Source organism: Streptopelia decaocto (genome assembly GCF_964273445.1).
Source record: "Streptopelia decaocto genome assembly, chromosome: 19".
NCBI lineage: Eukaryota > Metazoa > Chordata > Aves > Columbiformes > Columbidae > Streptopelia > Streptopelia decaocto.
Window position 1 is genome coordinate 4,193,848 of NC_138674.1, and position 21,997 is coordinate 4,215,844.

The 21,997-nt window shown below is 56.9% G+C and overlaps 1 protein-coding gene across 2 annotated transcripts; it reads left to right on the forward strand.

Annotated features, from left to right (window-relative positions):
* RAB7B (RAB7B, member RAS oncogene family) lies at positions 1 to 5,220 on the forward strand. Of its 2 annotated transcripts, none has more exons than XM_082069172.1 (7): positions 1 to 110; positions 892 to 1,120; positions 2,089 to 2,150; positions 2,296 to 2,422; positions 3,406 to 3,621; positions 3,923 to 4,048; positions 4,500 to 5,220. In XM_082069172.1, exons 3-7 carry the CDS (start codon positions 2,098 to 2,100, stop codon positions 4,578 to 4,580), a joined length of 603 nt encoding a protein of 200 aa, XP_081925298.1. In that variant the 5' UTR covers positions 1 to 110; positions 892 to 1,120; positions 2,089 to 2,097; the 3' UTR covers positions 4,581 to 5,220. The 2 variants fall into 2 exon arrangements, with proteins under 2 accessions (XP_081925298.1, XP_081925297.1); XM_082069171.1 differs by having other exon boundaries at positions 98 to 217.
* Positions 5,221 to 21,997: the final 16,777 nt, after the last annotated feature.

Genomic DNA, 21,997 nt, shown 5'->3' on the forward strand with positions numbered 1-21,997 from the left:
GGTACAGCCCCTCCCGCCCGAAAGCAGAAGTGGCCGCGGGCGTCGGGTACAGCAACGCAACCGCAAACCCCATCTCCAGCGGCGTGGAGAGACATCAATCATCTGACCGGGTGAGCAATGTCCATCCCACCGGGCTGGGGGAACACGCGGAGAGGAACGAGGGCAGAAGTCGTCCAGGAGGGCGTCTGGACAAAAGAGTCTTGCTGCAAGGGCAAAGGTGAAGCAGCACGATGCAAACAGGTTGAAAACAGGGATTAGGAGAGACCTGCTTTGGGGAAACATCAGCCTTTTACCCACCGCTGGTGAGAACTGGCTCATGTGCTTCTCCTCCCTCAGCCCAGCTCCTCCCAGTGCCTGCCCTGGGGTGGGGGGAAACAGATTTTTCTGGCCAGACAAGTCTCCAAATTACACCTGGGAAGGAGGAGGAGGAGGGATTTTTCCTGCTGAGCTCAGCGATCTTCCCTGAGATCCCACTCTGCTCCCTCTGCCCCTCTCCTCCTGCCTGCTAGTGGAGGTGAAGCTACACTGACCCCACAGCCCCCCAAAGGGACCCCTGCCCCTCCGCTCCCCTCTCTCTGCCACACTGAGCCCGCAGCCCCACCTCGTCTGCCACTGTCCCCCCGCTGTCCCCAGCTCCTGCTTATCCCATCCCGTGCTATCGCAGCTGCCTGAGCAAAGTCCAGGGTGGCTCCCATGGGCTCTGGGGATGCTGCCGATAGCCCCGCTGGGCTTTTGTTCTCAGCCCTAAAGAATCCCCTGGCAGGAACGCAGATAAGGGGTCACGGGGAGGTGGGTAAAGGGTATCAGGGGGATCCTGAGCAAGGCAAGAGGTCAAAAGTCAATCCCAAACCCCAGGGGATGAGTGCAACGTTGCTCTCTTTCCCTTCTCAGCCCTCAAGCTGTGCCATCCCAGCACCCGCGGCTGCTCCGCCAGCTCCGGAGGATCTCGGCCCCTTTTCCTGCTGATGTCAGAGCGCAGGGCCCCGCAGCCGCAGGCGGGAGCCAGCGCCGGGGCGGCCGCTCCGCACGGGATCCTCCTCTCTCGACTCTTCCCTCCCCGGGACGCCGGCTGGACGGGAGCCCGGAGCCTTGGCGACCCATCGGACGGACGCCCCGGCAGGTGAGTGCGCTGCCCTGCGGCCCCTCCTGCCCCCAGGACCATGGCTGAGCAGGGGACCCCCGGAGTGACAGGCAAAAATGTGGGGAAACTCCATTTTGAGTTTAAAAACGCCCAGCCTGCAAAAAAAAGCTGTCTGGTGCTGGTAAAGAGACTGGAAGGTTTATGCATGCTGAGGCATGAGGCTCTGCCCGTGGCAAGGGTGCTGCCCATGCCAGGCTGGGGGGCAGAGGGGCTGCGGGAGAGCCGGGACCCCACGGCCGAGAGCCACCCTGGCAGGGGCGATGTGCCAAGGGGACGGCGCTGGGCTGGCCAGCGCATCGGGGAAAAATGCAGGGATGAGGCTGCTGGTGAGTGTTTCCATCTGCGCCGCGGCCGGGGCTGCTGAGACCACCCGAGGGTGCTCATCCCAGCCTGGGGAGGCGGTGTGCTGGAGGCGCTCAGGGCTCCTGTCTGGGGGTGGGTGGGGATGCCAGGACATGCTGGGGACGCAGCTTTCAGGGTGATCCCAGGCTGGGTGGCATCCAGGACAGTCCAGCTGGCTGTGGTCTCTTTAATAAATGTAATTTTCCCCAGGACACCTGGTGTGTGTCAGGTTTAAAAGCACTTTTGAGGGAGAGGGAGGGAAGCTGCTCGCAGCAGCTGCTAATGGTGATGATTCGGTGCGGCGCAGTGGCGTGTCTGGACGTGCACCGGCACCTCGGGAACCAGTCCCGGGCGGTGACATGGGACGGGATTTGCGTGGGGGTTTCTGTCCCCACCAACCGCTGGGATGCAAGTGCAGCAGGGTGCTGGAACAGTGGGGACACACTGGGGACAATGTGAGGACACGGTGACGTCCAGGGCCCCCAGTGGTGGGGTGGAAGCAGAGAGAGGCCACGGGGAGCAGTGGCTGCCCCCACACCTCCACCAGCACCACACCAGCAGCTGGTCCCATCCCCGCAGCCGGGTGACCCCCTCTTGTCCTGCAGGGCCCGTCCATGGACGCCAACAAGAAGGTGGATCTGAAGATAATTATCATAGGAGCTCTGGGGTAAGGAGCGGCACTGGGAGGGAAGCCCCATGTGTGCACTGGCCTGGGAGCCTGTGGGTGTGCAGCCCTTGTCCTTGCTGTGCCTGACCCTTTGAGCCCAGCTTTGCTGGGCAAAGCCTCATCTGCGTCCCTTCCCTCCCGCCAGCGTGGGCAAAACCTCCCTCCTGCACCAGTACGTGCACAAGACGTTCTACGAGGATTACCGCACCACGCTGGGGGCCAGCATCCTGACCAAAGTCGTGGCGGTGGACAACACCCCCATGAAACTGCAGGTGAGCGGGGCTGGGAGCCTGATCCCACAGGCATGTGTGTCCCACGGTGTCGTGCTGTCCCCAAATGCCTCCTGGTGTCATGAGGTGGGGCACTGGATTGGCAGGGCCTGATTTTCAGCATCCATGAAAGAATTTCCAGGTTCCAGTATAAGTTGGGGAAGGACCTGTTAGAGAGCAGCGTAGGGGAAAGGGACCTGGGGGTCCTGGGGACAGCAGGGTGACCATGAGCCAGCACTGGGCCCTTGTGGCCAGGAAGCCAATGGGACCTGGGGTGGGTTAGAAGGGGGTGGTCAGTAGGTCAGAGAGGTTCTCCTGCCCCTCTGCTCTGCCCTGGGGAGACCACACCTGGAATCTTGTGTCCAGTTGTGGCCCCTCAGTTCCAGCAGGACAGGGAACTGCTGGAGAGAGTCCAGCGCAGCCACCAAGATGCTGGAGGGAGTGGAGCATCTCCCGTGTGAGGAAAGGCTGAGGGAGCTGGGGCTCTGGAGCTGGACAAGAGGAGACTGAGGGGGGACTCATTCATGGGGATCAATATGGAAAGGGGGAGTGTCAGGAGGATGGAGCCAGGCTCTTCTCGGTGACAACCAGTGACAGGACAAGGGGCAATGGGTGCAAACTGGAACACAGGAGGTTCCACTTAAAGATGAGAAGAAACTTGTTCCTGGTGAGGGTGGCAGAGCCTGGCCCAGGCTGCCCAGGGGGGTTGTGGAGTCTCCTTCTGTGCAGACATTCCAACCCGCCTGGACACCTTCCTGTGTAACCTCATCTGGGTGTTCCTGCTCCATGGGGGGATTGTACTGGATGAGCTTTCCAGGTCCCTTCAACCCCTGACATTCTGGGATCCTGTGATACCAAAGCCTCACACAAATTTTGGGGGTCTGGCACTGCCTGAAGCTGGTCCCTGGGGCTTAACAGCGCACAGGGCTGCGAACACCCATGCTGCTCATGTTGTGTGTTTGTACCTGTGCCCTTCTCTGCCCTAGATCTGGGACACAGGGGGACAGGAGCGATTCCGATCCATGGTGTCGACCTTTTACAAAGGCTCGGATGGCTGCATGCTGGCCTTTGATGTGACCGACAGGGAGTCCTTTGAGTCCCTGGACAACTGGAGAGACGATTTCCTAGAGAAGGTCATCCCAAGGGAGCAAGATTTCCCCATGGTCGTGCTGGGGAACAAAATCGACATCTGCGATCGGCAGGTAAGGATGGAGGAGAGAGAGCGAGGTGAGTGGATTTGGATGCTTTAGTGCCCCAAAGTCTTACGGGCGCTGATCAGCCTGCAGAACCAGCCTCCTTGCAATGCTCATGTGAAATCCAGGGCTCCCGGGTGCGGAGCCGCTGGGGACCTTTTGCCGCAGAGATGTCCCCACTGCAGGCAGCAGGAATTAAGCATCTCAGATTGCTGCCTGCACCTTGTCCTGCTGGGACGGGCAAGGAGGGTCCCCGCTGCCACCCCCCCTGCACAGGGCTGTGTCGTGGCTCCATCCTCCTGTCCCGTAGGTGCCCAAGGAGATGGCCTCAGCCTGGTGCAAGGAGAAAGACATCCCTTATTTTGAAGTCAGTGCCAAGAACAACATCAATGTTGCAGAGGCTTTTGAGACTCTGGCAAAGCAGGCGTTAATAACGGTGAGTATCGCGCCCGCAGCAGCGATTCGGGCGGGAGCCGGACACAGCCACCCCCCAAAATGATCTGGCAGACCTTCCCAGCCCACCCTCTGATGTACAATATCTTCCATTTATAACACGTAGGGGAGCCCCAGGAAAGAGAAGTGCATCAGTGTTTGGTTTCTTAAAACAGACCTTAAACCGGTTAGAAAAGAATAAGAATGGCTGTTTCTCTCTGCCCTGGATGGTGTGCAGCAGCGGGCAGCACTGTCCTCTAGCGGCCACCCCACGGGGACCTGCGTGTCCCCATGCCAAGCAAGCGGGTGGCCCTGCTCCTCGCCTGGGCCGGGTGGCATTTCCCTGGATTTTGTCTTTAAACACGAATCAGGACAGAACCCGTGCCCCCAGATCCTTCTGTCCGCTCAGGCTGCTAACGTCACTCACTCTTTTCCCCCCTCTGTTTTTTTTCCAGCATAAAGGGTATTTGGAGAGTTATTTAACCGACTCCATCAAGCTCACTCCCAACGACAAGCCCAAGAAGAGCTGCTGCTGACCCCGGGCACGCTGCCGCGCTCCGGCCGTCCCGCCCAGCCCAGCGCCCCGCGATGCCGCAGCCCTGCCCGGGGGCCGTGCCCCCCGCCCGCCCCACAGATGTTGGCTGAGCCAGGACACAGGACGGCCCCTGCTTGACACACCAGGGCCACGCAGCTGCTCACCCCGGGACTTGCTGCTTCCCCTGTCTGCGGAGCTGCTCTTCCAACCCAGCAGCCTCCCAAACCGCCGTGGTGGCCCCGGCCCCCTCGATCCGCTGCCACCTGGCACCCGAGCAGGTGACATCCCTGCGGTGACGGTGCCACAGGGCCGGGCTGTGCTGCTGGTGACTTTCTGGTGGCCATGACCTTGGCCCCATAGGTGCCCATTCCTGACACACGGACTGATGGTCTCTCCGGGCGCTCGCGGTGCGTAGGGCTGTGGCCGGGGGAGCAGGGGAGCTGGTGGCCATGGCACAGGGCTGAGAGCAACCGGGTCCCCTGTAGGGTCAGCGCTGTGCATGCAACTGTTCTGTGCCTCAGTTTCCCCTGCTGTCATGCACACCCACCTATCAGACACCTTCCACCACACCGGTGAGGATCCTCAGTAGAGCACTTTGTCAGGAATTCTTTAAAAAACAACACAAAAAATTAAATATTTCATTTTTATTTATATACATGTGTCGCAAAACACTCCCGTGCTCCGGCAGCAGAAGGACAGGGTGGGGGTTCCAGAATCTTGACAGCAGCTCTAGACTCGGTGACACCAGCCGGGGCCAGCACCCACCAGGGCCAGCGGGTGCACATGGGCAGGGTGGAACCCGAGCCAGGGCCGGGGGTGCGGGGGCCGCAGTGCTGTCGCTACCCTGCCCGTCTCCAGAGAAGCATGCGAGGTGTTCCCACCTCCCTCCTTACGCAACGCTCAGCCTGTTTATTTGGGCACCTGGCCGGGAAAGGATTTGTCCCTTAATATTTGGAGGAGAGGGGCATTAACTATTCCCTCCCCAAGCTCTGCACGCACTTTTCCCCTGTATCCCCAAGGCAGCAGCATCTCCCCAGTACTGATGGGTGCAGCCTGCCCGGAGCCCCCCCATGCCCAACATCACCCGGGTGCAGCCCCCACGCCGGGCCGAGCATCAACCCTGCGCTCGGCCACGTCTGTTTGGACAGCGGGTGTTAAAACACCGCCCGTGTCAACAGTGATATTGTTTCTAATTATACCCTTTCACCGGCAGCAATCAGTGCTGGAGGCGGATAAAACTCCATCTGTTTTATTCCAGCGAGTGACAATTTGGACACGCGGAGCTGAGCGGGTCAAACACAGCACTCGGCAGAGCGGGCGCTGCCCCGGCTGGGGCTGAGCAGCCGCTGCCTGTGCCCAGCGCTGCCGCCGGTGCCAAAGCCCGTGAGCCCAGGAGCCAGGGCCAGGCGGGAGCTGCGGGCTTGGATCAGGGTTTACCCACAGATCGGGCTTTCCTGGGTGAGGCACAGCCAGGGTTATGTCTCAGCACCCAGCCGAGCGGGGCTCAGACATCCCTCTGCAGGCGCAGCTCATTCCAGAGCCCTTGTCCAGGCTCCGAGACACCAGGCTTTGAACCAAGGGGCATGGAAAGTAGCGGGGCCTGAGCACTTGTGTGGCCACCAAGCATCCTTCTGGAGACAGGAATTAAGACTGTGTAAGTGATCGTAACCCTGGGAACTGGTGGGATCTCTAACAGCATCACCACCCTATAGAGACCCTGGCTAACGCACATTGCAGATGCACAGCTCCAAGCTGGAGCCACCTGCAGCCATCCAGCTTTTCTTCTCCCTCCATCCCTCCCAGGTAGGAGCATCCATGGGGTCCTGCAGCCCTGGGGTGGTTGGGGTGACCCTGGGAATCCTCCCCCATGGGTGACAGGGACAGGGAATGGGGCGGCACTGCGCCAGGCAGGATGCTGGCAGGAGCGGGCAAAGGTGCGAAACTGGTAACACTATCCCGCAGCCGAAACGTGATAAAGGACGGCAGGGGGGAGAGGATTAACAAGGTCAGCTCAAGATTTTCTCAGGGTGAAAATCAAAGGGAAAAAAATATTTGCCTTGTGTGAGTCAGTGAGTTCCTGAGCAGCCAGCAGTACCAGCTCACCCCGGCGGAGCGCCTGGCCCGTGGCGATAGCCAAGAAACCGAACCTGAACTCTCGCCCTGTCCTACCCCATTCTGCTGTATTTTATAAGCCAAAGATATTTTCCAACCGTGATGCTGGGTCTGCGCTTCACTTATTCTGCGCCTCTGCCTTTACAGGTTTTAGTTCACATAAAAGTGGGTAAAACCCCCGCTGAGGATGCTGATCGCTGAATGGAAACCATCCCTGCCCTGCCAGCACGTACAGAAGAGCTGCGCTCCGTATTTGCAGAATTAGCACCTGACACCCTCAATCCTTGACTCTCAGCTGCTTCTGTGCTTCCGAGGTTTAATTGCTCCTTCCAGCTCTCCCACCCTCCATCATCCCATGCGCGCCCCGTTTCATCTCGTGTAACCAGACTGGCGGAGCCCTGACCGGTTCCAGGTGTGGAGCCTGGTGGGAGCCTGCGGATTTGCATTGCAAAAGGCTCTTTGCAGGGCTGACAGGCAGCGGCTCCGCTGCACTCCCTGCCTGCAGACACGTCCCAGCACCCCGGCACAGGCAGCCGGCTCTGTCCATCCCGGCCTGTGGCACCTGGCACTGGCTGGAATTAAAATATCTTACTCAATTTGTGATAGTTAAAATAAAGTGGCTTAAAATCTGCAAAGCAGATTTTTAAAAAACACAAGTTTTCCTATTCCAAAGCAGAAGCCCTGTTAACTTGCAGCTGAGATTGAGAGTAACACAGCAGTTTCAGCCACTTCAAGGTGTTGCTTTTAAAAGCAAACATGATAAACCCCAGAGATTCGAAGTTACAGGTCACCTTTCAAGAGCTTCAAACATGAAAACTAAAAACATGGCATCAAGCAGAGCCAACCTCTGCCCTCTAGTGCCACTGGGCAGCAGATCCGCAGCTGCATCTTGAGGGTGTCAGAACGTGGTTTTGCAGGCTCTGAGTGCAGCGCTTGGATGTGCCCGGTCCCGGGCATGTGTGGCAGCACCGGCCCCATGCTGGGCACCAAGGGTTTGGTGTTGTGGTTTGGCACATGGCTGAGCACGGAACAGTGCTGGAACATCCCACCAGAGCATCCCATGGGAGCATCCCATGGGAGCATCGCACTGGAGCATCCCACCAGAGCGTCTCACCAGAGCATCCCGCCAGAGCATCCCATGGGAGCATCCCACTGGAGCATCCCCCCGGAGCATCCCACCGGAGCATCCCATGGGAGTATCGCACTGGAGCATCCCTGTGGGGGACTACAGCGAGTCCGTGGATTCCCTGACAGAGGGTATGGGAACAGAGATCAGCCTTGAAGATATTAAGGTTTACCCACGAGAAAGATGGGAGTAAAGGAGTATCTGGAGGTATTAAGGTGTACCTGTGAGAAAGAAGGGATGTACCCATGAGAGAGAAGGGAGTAGAAGATGATAGCAAAATTAGCCAATGAGATGTTACTGCTGGAACTTGTAACCAATAGTGAAGAGACACATGGATTGGTAAAACTGTATAAAAATGCACTTGTGGCAATAAATGGCATCTACTATTTTCACCCTTGAAGAACTTGGTCTGTGTTGTTTGTTCATCTCAACCACGACACATCCCATAGGAGCATCCCACCAGAGCATCCCATAGGAGCATCCAATAGGAGCACCCCACCCGAGCATCCCACCAGAGCATCCCACCGCACCCTGGCACCTCTTTACACCAGCACTGCTGATGCTATCAATTACTTGAATGACAACTCTTTGTTTCTTCCATCACTGCTCCATTATTCCACCTCAACCCACTAGCAGTGAGACCGCTGTGGGTGACACTAATGGGATTTATGTCACTGTCCCCCCTGCGATGCACAGTCAGCCACTGATGGAAATGCAGGCAGGTGGGAATGGAAGCCATCCACTCACCCTCTGCTTCATTGTCCACCCACTCCCAGCAAATATTGATGCTTCTCCTTCGAACGCATCACACGAGAGCTTTTGTTACAGTGTCCCAGCTGTGCTGAGTGTCCATATGTGGGGTTATTTGGGGCCATGGGGCTCTGCCTGGTCCTGGGGGCTGCGAGCAGCAGGGCTGGGGGTGCAGCAGGGCTGGGGGTGCAGCAGGGATGGAGGTGCAGCAGGGATGGAGGTGCAGCAGGGATGGGGGTGCAGCAGGGATGGAGGTGCAGCAGGGATGGGGGTGCAGCAGGGATGGGGGTGCAGCAGGGATGGAGGTGCAGCAGGGCTGGGGGTGCAGCAGGGTTGGGGGTGCAGCAGGGATGGAGGTGCAGCAGGGATGGAGGTGCAGCAGGGCTGGGGGTGCAGCAGGGATGGGGGTGCAGCAGGGATGGAGGTGCAGCAGGGCTGGGGGTGCAGCAGGGCTGGGGGTGCAGCAGGGATGGAGGTGCAGCAGGGATGGGGGTGCAGCAGGGATGGAGGTGCAGCAGGGCTGGGGGTGCAGCAGGGATGGGGGTGCAGCAGGGATGGAGGTGCAGCAGGGCTGGGGGTGCAGCAGGGCTGGGGGTGCAGCAGGGATGGAGGTGCAGCAGGGATGGGGGTGCAGCAGGGATGGGGGTGCAGCAGGGATGGAGGTGCAGCAGGGATGGAGGTGCAGCAGGGCTGGGGGTGCAGCAGGGATGGAGGTGCAGCAGGGATGGGGGTGCAGCAGGGCTGTGGGTGCAGCAGGGATGGAGGTGCAGCAGGGATGGGGGTGCAGCAGGGATGGAGGTGCAGCAGGGATGGAGGTGCAGCAGGGATGGAGGTGCAGCAGGGATGGGGGTGCAGCAGGGATGGAGGTGCAGCAGGGCTGGGGGTGCAGCAGGGTTGGGGGTGCAGCAGGGATGGAGGTGCAGCAGGGATGGAGGTGCAGCAGGGCTGGGGGTGCAGCAGGGATGGGGGTGCAGCAGGGATGGAGGTGCAGCAGGGCTGGGGGTGCAGCAGGGCTGGGGGTGCAGCAGGGATGGAGGTGCAGCAGGGATGGGGGTGCAGCAGGGATGGAGGTGCAGCAGGGCTGGGGGTGCAGCAGGGATGGGGGTGCAGCAGGGATGGAGGTGCAGCAGGGCTGGGGGTGCAGCAGGGCTGGGGGTGCAGCAGGGATGGAGGTGCAGCAGGGATGGGGGTGCAGCAGGGATGGGGGTGCAGCAGGGATGGAGGTGCAGCAGGGATGGAGGTGCAGCAGGGCTGGGGGTGCAGCAGGGATGGAGGTGCAGCAGGGATGGGGGTGCAGCAGGGCTGTGGGTGCAGCAGGGATGGAGGTGCAGCAGGGATGGGGGTGCAGCAGGGATGGAGGTGCAGCAGGGATGGAGGTGCAGCAGGGATGGGGGTGCAGCAGGGATGGGGGTGCAGCAGGACTGCAAGCCAGCACGTAGAAAGGATTAAGGGCTGTGGTCAGTCCCCCAGTCAGCCGAGGTACATGCTGAAGTCAGCAGCCTCAGGCGTCCCTCCAGCCACGTACGGGACAGCAGCAAAGTGCAATGTGCTACCAGCCATCTGGACACTGTCTTTATTAAGGATTTTCAGTCCTGTCTGCACCTGGAGAGCGGGAGAAGCCTCAGCCTCCCACTGATGTGTACCTGCTGCCCGATGAGGGGCTCGCTGCCCCCGTATGCCCTTGCATTTCTCCTGAGATGGGACAGACTCTGTCCTGCACAAACGAGCATGGGCAGACACAAACCACAGTGACTCGCAGCCTTTCCCTTGCGCCGATCAAAGGGAAAGCACGGCCGTGCTGCTCCTTGCTGTCCTGCCTGAGCACCGCCAGGCCTTGCAAAGCGCGGCCTGCGCGAGGCCACCAGCATCCCCGGGGACGTGCCGGAGCAGCGCAGGAGCCAGGACACGCATGGGCAGGGACACGCTCCCACCATGACTGTCAGGCCAGATTCCACCTCATCATTGCATCCCCCTGGCACAAAGTCACATATTCAGCTTTGCACGCCCACTGCTCGCCATCTCTTTCAAGGCAGACTGTCCATGGCAACACCCCGCCTGAAACTTTTGAAGAAAAGGCAAAGCATCTTGCCACCTCTTTCATCTAAAAGCTGGATCCTGGTGTCTCTAACCAGGGGCGACAGGACCTCCATGCAGCCATCCTCACATTAAACACCTGAGTACTTCTGAAGATATTGACCTCAGAGCCCTGAACAATGAGACGGTTTATTTCCCAGCTTATCTCCCATCACTGAGGTTTGAGCATTTCGGCCTTAATGAGTTGCCCAAGGCCACATAGCAGGTAGTGATGCACAAACGCGATGGCTCCTGCCCCACCAGCTGGGACCACATCGGCTTTGCACCCGCACCCCCAGCTCCCGCGGCTTCCTCGGCTTTGCACCACCTTGCACAAGCCTGAATCGGGGAGAAGCTGGTGTTGCTGAGCTTATCCCAAACTCCTCCACATTTTTGGGGGGAGAAAGATTCCTCTTTTGAAGAAGATTCCTCTTTTGAGAAGATTCCTCTTTTAAATTGGAAAACCTCCCTTGACTGGAATTCAATTGTTTGAGTGAAAACGCCCCATTTCGGTTGACTCCTCTAATTCAGAGGGGGCAGGAAGCCTCGAGGGGGGAAGCGATGAGTGGTGGGGGGAGGCAGAGCCCAGAGCCAGCCCTAAGCCTGAATTCCATGGGAGCCTGCGGGCTGGGGGGGTCCCATGGCCATGGAGCCGCTGCAAGCCCCTGCATTTTTGTGCCGAGGTGTGGGCTGCTGAGCCCTGCTCGCGTCTCCGGGCCTCGGGCAGACCTTGCTGAGCACTCGTGTGCTCCCCTGGAGAAGGCAGCTATCTTGCACCTATTTTACAAACAAGATAACAGCCTTTGCTCAAGGTCAAGCGGAGGCAGAGCTGGGGAGAGGGCTGGGAGCGTGTTGTGCAGCCTTAGCGAGGACAAACACCCCACGGGGCTCAGCGGGGGCTGCTCCGGGGTGACGCTCGCTCCGGGATCTGGCTGTTGGGTTAACTCGAACCAACAGAATATGCTCTGCTCCCGGGATGCCTCACAGCACAAAGCCTTCAATCTGGGGATGCGCTTGCACGGTGCACACGTACCAGCCCCGCTGCCGTGGCCCAGGGCTCTCCTGTGAGAATGCCTCCTGCTGAAGACAAGGGCCAGCACCTATGTGATAGGGCTTATTTGATAAACACGTGCAGGGGACGCAGGTTACCCGTCCGCTTGCTTGGAGAGGTTCCTGCAGGGATAAGGCGGGTTGTAAAGGCCACAAGCAGATGAGACATGGCAATTCCCTCCGGTAGATAACCAGAAAGCTGTAGGGCCTCTCCCCAGCTGTAAGTTCACACCGTGAAATAAATTGCATGAAACATCCACATGGGACTGAGCCATAGGGGCAGCTTTGAACCTTCCGACGCCTTTCTGCATTCCACCCTTTATTTTGGGGCTGTAAATAATCCTGCTGTCTCCCCCTAGGACATTGTGTTCCTCATTCCTTCCCGGATAAAGCCCTTGACCCCTGTGCCAGCTGGTGAGACCAACTGCATGTCCCTGCAGGAAAGGGGGAAGCCCAGGAAATGTTAAAAGTCGGCGGTTCCCTTTCAAGCGAGACCTGTGTCTGCATCGCTTGGCACCGCGGAGCCGGTGGCTTGGCCACATCTGCCAGTGGGAACAGGAGCCGCATTCCTGGGCAAGAAGGAAACGATGATAACCAGCCCTGGGAACTCAGCGCTCCAGTCAGGCTCTGTGAGGTGACACACGGCCCCGCAGGTGACACCGCTGGGGACCGAGCCCTGCCTGACCTCAGCATCCTACAGCACTGGGCACATCCAACACCCCCGCCACCTCGTTCCTCATTCCTGTAGGAATTTAGCAGCCCAAATCTCCGCTTTTCACACCAACTGGGCTACGTGGCAGATTTCAGAAGCTCCTGAAAGGACAGGCAGAGGTAGGTTTCGAGCCGGAGCATTGCATCAGCCATGAGGAGCATCCCAGGTCCAGCTGGAAGCACCAGTTTCTGTCCACAAAGGCTGCCCAGCTCCACCTGCAGCATCTCCATCCCCAACCCTGCTCCTACCAACGCCTGGGGATGCACAAGCCCCGTTTCCTTAGAAAACTGTCTGAAAGCAAGAAGTAGCTCTGGCTGCAGGTCTGAGGGAGGGAGGGAGGGAGATGGGACCTGCAGGAACTGCCACCAGCAGAGCTCCCAGGAACGAGCTCCCCCTGCACCCCGGGGCACACGCTGCCTTTCCCCACGACTCTAACCTCAGGGCTCCAAGGATGTTTTCTCATCATTACCAGCAATAAATTACCACTGAATTATTACCCTCATTAAGTGCAATATATCTGCTAATATTAATCATCTGCAAATCGACGCATTCCAGCACTTGGTATGCTGTTATCAGACCAGAAGATAAACAGTTCAGTAGTCCGGGCACCCAGGGCTCCAGGTTTGACTCGGTGAAGTCCCTGTGTCATCTTTTCATCTCCCAGTGCCTTCTGGCTTTCTAGGCAGCCCCAGTGCTCCCTGAACACTTGTCCATGACATGCACATCATCCTGGCCGGTCTGTTGGTGGACACATCCCAAGAGAGCAGCTTGGGCCACAGCAGAAGCAGAAAGAAGCAGAATCAAAGTTATATCTATAGTTACTGAACTGGAATTTGACCAGGACTGCACCTCCCGTTGCAAGAACTGCCAAGGGACCATCGGTGGCTGTATGGGGCTGGTTCCTCCAGAGGGCAAGACCTTGCAGTTCCCCGATCACACCCACCGGGACTTTGGAACAGCAGCTCCTGCACCAGGTTGCCACCAGCCCTCCCCATGGGCTCGCCTGGCCCCGGTGGTGAGTCTGTCTGTGCGGGATGGACACCAGGGTTTGAAGGGGACATGGGAACCCTGAAGGTCTCATGCAAGTCATCCCTCATGGGCAAATTACCTTGCACAGGACTGAGAACTTCCTCAGGTTTTGTCATTGTTGGGTTGGCAAGAAACCAATGGGCCTCAGCCCTGACAATGTCCCAGCGCAAGCCCCAAGCAACCGCACCGCTGGGTCCCTTTGGCTGCTTTGGCTTTGCACCCCAGTGTAATTGTGTTTTACCGTCTTTCTACCACGGACACATTCCCTTGGACCCCTTGGGTCCTACATGACGTGTCTGTCCAGGCCCCGATGCAAAGAGCAGGCAGGTGGGAGCATGAGGAGCAGCAGGAACCTCCTGGAGCTGTTTCTGTTTCACCAATGCAGTGAGCCAGCTTTGGGATTTTCCTTTTCATACCAGCTAGGTGGAAATGAAGCTGATGTTGCTCCCCAAGCTCAGAGCTGGGCTGGTCCCCGAGGTGAGACCTGTCCCCTCTGGACGGCTGCACAGCCTCTCTGCTTGGCAGCTGCTCTTTTTCAAAGGCTGGGACTAAAGTGGCAGCTTAAATTCAGGGGTCTGTGGTCTTATTCCAGGCTCAGATACTGATCTCAAACAGGTCATTTACCCCATACAAGCCCATGGCCACTTCTCCAGCTCCACAGCTCTGCCCACACTGGGATGTCAGTTTAGGAAAGTAAAGGGGGAAAAAACCTTTCACTGGTGGAGCTGTGCTAGGAAAGGTGCCAGTTTGATGATGGGAAAAGAAAATAAGTCAATTTTAGCATGAATTGATAGTCCAGGCAGTTTGGCAATGCCAGCATGGCCTCTGCAGCAGAGATGTCGTCTCCTCCCCCTGTGCTGGCACCTTTGGGTGCTGGTGCTCCGGGTCCCCCGGGTTTGCCCCGACCACTGCGCACACCTGTGGGCTGGTCCTCCTGCCATGTCATGCGTTTCCGTTTCAAAGGGCTCCACACATATCAGGCTGCTCTTTAAAAAACAACACTTGATATGGGTTATTAATGATATTTACAGGATAAGTGCCTGGCAATTATTACCTCTGTCTGTCAGAGGTCAATGAATCAGCCCCCTCTCCTCTGGCACCCTCCGGCAGGGTGTTCCTTTGGCATGGTCCGGACACAATGATTGATTCCTGTAAGACGAGGTTTCTCAGCAGTAAACACTGATGCATGCACGAGGTACCAGAGATTTTCACTCTGACAGCCTCTGGGAGTGAGCAAAGGCCACATCATCGCCTTCTCCCTTCCTCCCACCCCCGTCATGCACCCCTCTTTCTCCCCCCTCTCTCGGTGCCTTTTCCCTCCCCTCTCCCTTTTCCCATCATTTTCCCCACACAGAGGCCAACAAATGCTCAAAGGTGGCAGCACATCCCACCCGCCCCATGTCTGTGCTTTGGGATGGAACCTGGAGCAGGGAGGGCAGCAGAGCTGTCCTTGGGGATGATGGCGACATGAAAGATCCGTTCCTTCTACAGCAAATAGCCGCCGCAGCGTCCTTCTAGTGGCCTGTTCCTTCGGTGGTGTCCCCTGGTGATGTCCCTATCTGTCTCATCATCTCTGACATCCTGATGGGTACCTGGCTCCTGCACTGTCACATCGCTCTGGGAGGACATGGACCATAAGCCTGGACATGGTGATGCCAGCACAGGTCAAGGACGTTGTGGCACCAGGGTACAAGCCCTTTCCGCCAGTCTGACACAGATGCTTCCTGTCAACATACACATCACACCAGTGCCTTTTTTCAGCTCAAAACCCTGCATTTACTGAGACACCAGCAAATCCCCAGGCCAGGAGGTTGATCGGTACCTCTGAGGGGTGACCTCCAAGTCTGCAGCATCCAGACAACCCTTCCCAGCATCTCCCAGCTCCATCCCTGTGCCAGGAGCATCCGAAGAACACGTCAAACTCCAGACGAGCACACGGCTCAGGTGTGGCGCCCGCCTGGCCCTGCCAAGGACCATTCCTGCAAGGCTGGTGATGGAGAGCCCAGCTTGACGCGCACCAGCACATCCTTCCACCTGTTCCCCTGTCTCCTGGGCAGGTCGTGGGGGCTTCACCTCTCCTTCCCACTCTTCTCATCCCTTTGAACATGGAAATAAGAAAGAAAGCACTTCCCCCTGCCAATCCCATCTTCAAAGCCCGAACGGCGGGGTCCGGCGCTGGCACAAAGCGCACCATTGTCCATCCCGGAGGCGGAGAGTCGCCCTGAGCACAAAGGCCGGGGAGCCGCTGCCCACCGCGCCGGGAAGCTCGCCCGGGACAACAAAAGCATCTTCTCCCACCCCAGGTCCAAAGCAGGTGAGGGAGGGGGCCTGGGGTGACAGTGAATATGAGCTATTGTCACCAAGAGCACGGAGGGACCTGCGAAGGTGATCAAAAAGCCCAAGCCTGAGTGGGAAGGGGTGGGGTGAGGGGGGACATCCAAAAAAGCCCTTGTCCCTCTTCAGATCTCTCCTTATCTCCCCTGGCTATCTCCTGGGCTTAGCCTGGGTGTACTTGCTTGCAATTAGCTCCTCCAAGCCAATCAGGCGCCGAGCACAACCCTCGGTCCCCTTGACTGAGGTGATTTATAAATGACTCACGGGGCTCCTCGGAGCGCAGAGCTCGCACAGCTCCTCGGGAGCACCTCTCGGACCGGGCTTTTCTCGCCACATCTGCAGCTCCCCTCGCAGAATCGGCCCTTTCTCTGCCCGGCCAGGCGCAGGTAACCCCGCTCCAACAATCGTGCTCTTTGTCTGGGTGGGCGTGGGGGATTTACACTCCGGTTGCACAGCCACGGGGTGTGAGTTTCAGTATTTGAAGAACTGGTACTTCTATTTTGTTTCCCCCCCCCGCCCCTTTCTCTTTTTCTCCTTCCTTTTGCAAAGGGGATTTACGGCAGCAGATTTACTCAGGAATTAGCAACACCAAATGATCCAAGAGCTTGATTTATGAAGAGAGGCTGGAAGAGCCAAATATGTGAATGAATTACTACTAGAATAAATCCTGCCATCTTACCCTGGCTGGCTCCTGCTGAGATCTGTGGGGGGATTTGCCTGCTATAGGAGAGGCAATACTGTTGACAGACCCTCTGGTTTTGGATCCTTGTTCTGATCAGAGCTTTCTGTGCATGTGACTATGTAAAGTGGTCCCTGCCCCGAGGATGTTGCAGCCCAAGTCTGAGTTTGCTCATACAGACACAGTGAAAAAGGATGCGGAGCCCAGTTTCTGTAAGTGATGGTTGAGGAGCACAGGTTGTGCACAGGAATCTGACCGAGGCAAAGGGTTTTGCTGCCCGGGACACCCTGATGCATGGCTGTGGGCATGGAATTGGATTAAGAGGGAACTTTAAACCTGGGAATCAAAAGTTGCCCCAGACTGAGACCTGTCAGACCAGGTGCAGGGTCTCCAGCTCCTCCCAGTGTCATTTCATGGCTTGTTTATGTCCAATTTGGGCAAACTCTCTGCAAATATCCCCCTAAGGCTGGTAGACTGTGTCCATTGCGGTAACCGCTGTTCATGCAGCTAGGATGCTTTCTGCTCTGCCCCAATAAAATTTGTCCACATGTTATTTGTAAGCAAGCTGAAAACGTAAGCTAGAGACCTGTCCTCCTCTCCCTTGAAGCTGAGTCCTTGGAGTGACATTTGTTGCTGGCCACACAGTATTTCTGCCCCGGGTCAGAGATTTCCAGCAGAGAAATGCTCTCCCATCCTCTACCTCTGGGCGAGGATGGACTGGGTGACCCCAGAGGTGTTTTTCCTCCTCCGAGAGCGAATCCGCAGGGGTGGGCAGTGCGGGCAGGAGCATGTTCTCAGCGGGCATCCCGGACAAGCGTTCGCAGGCAGAGCAGGAACGCTGCAGCCTTTTTAATTCCTCGGGATTTGCGTTGCCCGCCGGCTCTTCAAAGGCGAAGGGTCAGGTCAGTGTCAGAGGCGCATGGAAAGCAGAGACCTGTGGCAGCGAGGGCCGCCGAAATTGCACTGCTGCTGCTTTTAAGTGCGTTTTCCAGCCTTCTCTCCGCTCCATCCCAAGGAGTCTCTATGCCGAGGGGGTGGGAAGGATGGAGACACCGTTTTCTAGGGGATGGACTGAGGTGGCTGATCCCAGCACCGCTGGGCTACATCCAGCACAGCGACACCTCCAGGGCACAGCAGGGAAGCCGGTGGCTTTCGGAGGACCATGATGGGGCTGTATCTGCATCCTGGAGCTCAGCACCCCGGGCTGTGCCCCAGCCCAGCCCTCCTACAGTGCTGGATGCAACTAACCGAAGTAATGGAGAGTGAGGGTGGGGTTGAGAACAAGAATGTTAATCAAACAAATTGCAGAAAAAGCGGGCCAAATCTGGGCTTGCTTATCCCGGTGTCAGCGCAGAGCAGATCCCCGTGCTCACGGCATTCGCTGCATTTACAGCAGCATTAAAAAGAGCAGAAGCCGAGCTGCTGAATATAAGCCTTTTCTTTAATAAACACCCTTTGAGCCAAACACTTTAGCTTCACCTTCAGTAGCTGGCAGATGACTGCAGATCTTATTATTCTGGTTACCAAGCGCAGAGCTAGTTTGGTTAGAAACTCGTGTGAAGTGGTATATCAAACATTGGCACCGGCCCAGCGCCGGCAGAACAAGAGCACAGTGCAGCGCTGCTGCCCAGTTCGCTTAAAACAAGAAAAGGGCCATCTGCCTTGTGGAAATCACCTCTTTCACACTCCAAATATTTGATCTAAACAAAAAGAAAACATTGATTTAATGCCTGGCTGCTCTGTGGGCAAAAGGGCAGGGGCGGAAGGACAGGACGGCTGCTCCCGCGGGACGGTCGAGCCAAGGCTGCGGCGCAGTGGGACGGGATGGGAAGGTGGGAGCGGGAGGGACGCAGAGATGTCCCCTCGCTGTCCCTGCACCCGCGGGACACGGCTCCTTCTGCCTATTTCCAAAGGGCAGAAATTAAGGAAAAGTCAAAGCCCATGGTCAAGTGTGTGCATTCAGTACATGGCACCGTGCGTGCAGCCCCTGAAACACAGCCACCGCTCCCCTGCTTCTGCCTCTTCCTTGGATTACCAGGAAAGATGTTTGTAGCAATACACCTGTGGCAGAAATGCGAGACTATAGATTTACCACTGCGAGGTGTTTTCTGAACAAACCTGCTGGGAGTCCCTTGGTGACGAGCTCCTGGTGTGGCCCATGAGCCACTGTCCCTGATGCCGGGAGGTCTGAGAGTGAGAACCCGGGAGCGTGGGGCTGGATCCGCTGGGCTGACGGGCACATTATCCAACGTCCTTCTGAAATACCTGACTGATGGCAGAAACCTCCTTCTCCTGCCTGTGTTCTCTGCCAGCCCAGCTCAACACCAGAGGCTGGAAAGGGAGAGGGATGCAGGTGTGCGGTGAGAGGGTGAGCCAGAGTTCGGTCTGGGGGAGCACCCGTCACTGCAGCATCTGGCAATGCAAACATCTGGCAGTGCAAACATCTGGCAATGCAAACATCTGGCACTGTAGTGCCCAGCGCTGTCACATCTGGCACTGCAGAGCCCGGCACTGCAACATCTGGCACAGCAGCATCCAGCACCACAGCACGTTGCACTACAACATCTGGCACAACAGCATCCACGCTGCAGCATCTGGCACCGCAGAGCCCGGCGTTGCAGCCGCGCTGTCCTTCCCCACGCCACGCCGCGGTGAAGAAGCCCAGCCGAGGTTCCAGGGGAGGAGGTGGCAGGTTTCTCCCCTGACCTTGCGAGACTTTGGCCCTTTCACCGCGTTGCCCCGGGGCTCCCGCGGTCCCCGCGGCCGGAGCCGCAAGCGGGAGGTTGGGACTCGAGGTGGACGCGGCGCTGAAGGCGTCAATTCAGAGGAACAGGAGTCAAGACCTTGTCCTGGTGTCGCAATCAAACCCTTGCACCTGTGCTCGCCTTCTCCGGGCAGACCTTGCCTCCTGGGGTAGGGGAGAGTTGCTTCTTTATAACCGTCTCTTGGGCAATGGAGAGGGGAGAGATGTTTTTCATGACGATTCACCCAGGATTTGGAAGAGAACAGACCTCTGAACTCCATCAGCAGGGAGATCTGTGTGTACGTTGCCCTGTGCAAGGAGAATGGGGATGGAGAGGGGACAGACAAAGGAGGAAATGTTATTTCCAGAGCACTGATTTCTTTTTTCTGCCCAAAATGTAGCAGAGGCACTCCCTGAATGTCCAGCTCTTGCACTGGGGTCAATTTGGGACCTTACATTACGCACAAGGCAGCGATCCGATTGCTTTTCCACTAAATTTTGACTCACTTCTTGGGCTGGAGTCCCTTTTCAGTGCCTACGCCAGCACAGCAAAGTGGCTTTATGCCAGTGGCTCCTATCAACACTAGCCAGAAACCTCAATGTGACTTTCCTCTTCCCAAACACAGCTATCATCAGCACCGGGACAGAAGATAAGAGCTTAGTAAGTGCATTTGCAAGACGAACACTGGGAAAAAAGGTCTGTGCCTGGCACACACAGGCTGGTTTGCAACAGGTATGACCCGACGGGACTCTTCACTGGTGACCTACTGGGACAACATCTTTCACCCACATCATATTCTTGAAGCAGTTCTGCCTTCATTCGTGGCTTGCTCCAAGTATCACATCACAGTGACGCACTCGGTGTGTCACAGTTTCTCCAAGATCCCAGGCTCAGATTTATCAGCGAGGCCAAACTCCACATTTCTCAGCATCACCCACTCCAACACCTCGGAGGAATGGGCTTCCTAAAACTCTTGTAACAGGGGCTCCACACTTGGAGCTCTTCCCCCAGACCTTATCCTTTATTTCCATGCCCATTTTGGAACAGAACTCTTGAAAAACCTGGTCCCTGCAACACAGCAACTTAGTGGCACTTTGCTTTTCTCTCCACACACATTGCATTGATTCAGCATTGCCCCAGCTGCAGGGTTTAAACCAGCTCTGCAGCTTGTTGTGGTCTTATCCCATCAACACCAGGACAGCTGGTGTTGCCTTTTGTTCAAGGAGCAATCGCACAGCTCGTTCTCTTTAATTCTGAAATCTCAAAGGTTTAACCTGCTGTTTGATCTAGGGCAAGGCCAGTGATAAGCCAAGTCAAGAACTTGACTCTGTCCGAGACTCTGACATCATTAGCCTGTTTGTTTAAGATGGAATTTAATCATGGGGATATTTTTACCTCTATACTTGCCCTGTTTATTATTTTTTGTGATTGCCAGCACTTTCGCTCAGCAGGGGAAATTCATTAAAGAGCTGTGATGTAATTGGCTGGCTCAGTCTGTCTGATGCAGGTATGCTGCTCAGCAAGTGATGGAGCCGAGAAATAAAGTTGACACTTCTTGCACTAGAAACTCAACTGGATATATCACGCCTTAGAATCCAGTTGTTGGGCCAGGATCTGGGCTACAAAATGTTCACAAAGGAGAACTGTGAATCCAGAGGAGAGTTGTGGAGCTGGGACCTGGCACAGGACCGGGATCCTGCTCGGCAGCGGGATCTGCAGCAAGGCCACGAGGCAGGGACAGGTGCTGCGCAGACTGACGTGGGAAAGCCAGGGAATGGCTGTTTATCAGTCGGCCTTCTGGCAGGAGCCTAGGGACTAGGAAAGAGCGTAGGACACTGCTTAGTCTCGGCCTGCACCAACCGCACAAAAGGTAAGGCTTGTAATTGCTCTTGGCAGGGTGTCTCCAGCTGAAAAGCGGTAGCAGGGGTGCCAGTGTGTGCATGCCTGCAGAGGGCACTGGAATAAGCAGCTGGCAGTGCAGGAATGGGGCTTGTCTCCTGTTTGAGCAAGCTGGAACAGCCCTGGCCTTCCAAAGACACAGGCTGGGGTCCCTCTGGAGTCAGCGAGTGCAGCTTGGAGCCTGGAATCTGAACCACACCATCGCAGTTTCGCAGCAAACTGCACTTGATTGCCCCTGTGATCGCGAAAGTATCCACCGAAAGAGTGGGGTTGATGACCTCTTTTTCTAAACCCATTAACTCCTATTTGCATAATGATCCTGTTGACCTAAATTCTCCCAAAAGTTTCGGCTGCCTGCATCACACGTTCCCGCCTGCCCGGGACTTTTGGGCCGCTCGGCTGCTGGTTACTCATGTTTCCAGCCCCCATTCCGAGGTAACTGCTTATCAGGGAGGACTGACCTCAGTCCTACGGATGGACATTTTGCTCATCACGGTTCCAGTGAAGTCAGTGTTAAGGTGTGCACTGATTTCGCCAGTTCTCACTGTGCCAAAAAAGGTGAGAGGAGGAGCTGGTGCGTTCAAATCACTCCTTAAGCTCTCAGCAACCTGAATGTTGTTTCTTTATATGTTCTCCCGCCTGAATCACCAGCTTTTTCCACCCCCTCTTCCACTCCTGTGTTGGGCAATGACCCACTTAGATACACTCCATACCACGAACAATTACCAAGATGATTGTTTTATATCTGACCACTTCCTCCCTCCACCCCCAGCCTCTCCAGTTCAGAATGATTCTCCCCTCTTCCCAGGCATAGTAAAATAAGGGCTCTCTGAAGCTCAGCATCTTTCTTTGGTGAGACCCAGATACTGGGCAGGACTAGTCCATCGGGATGTTTTGGCATCTTCATCAC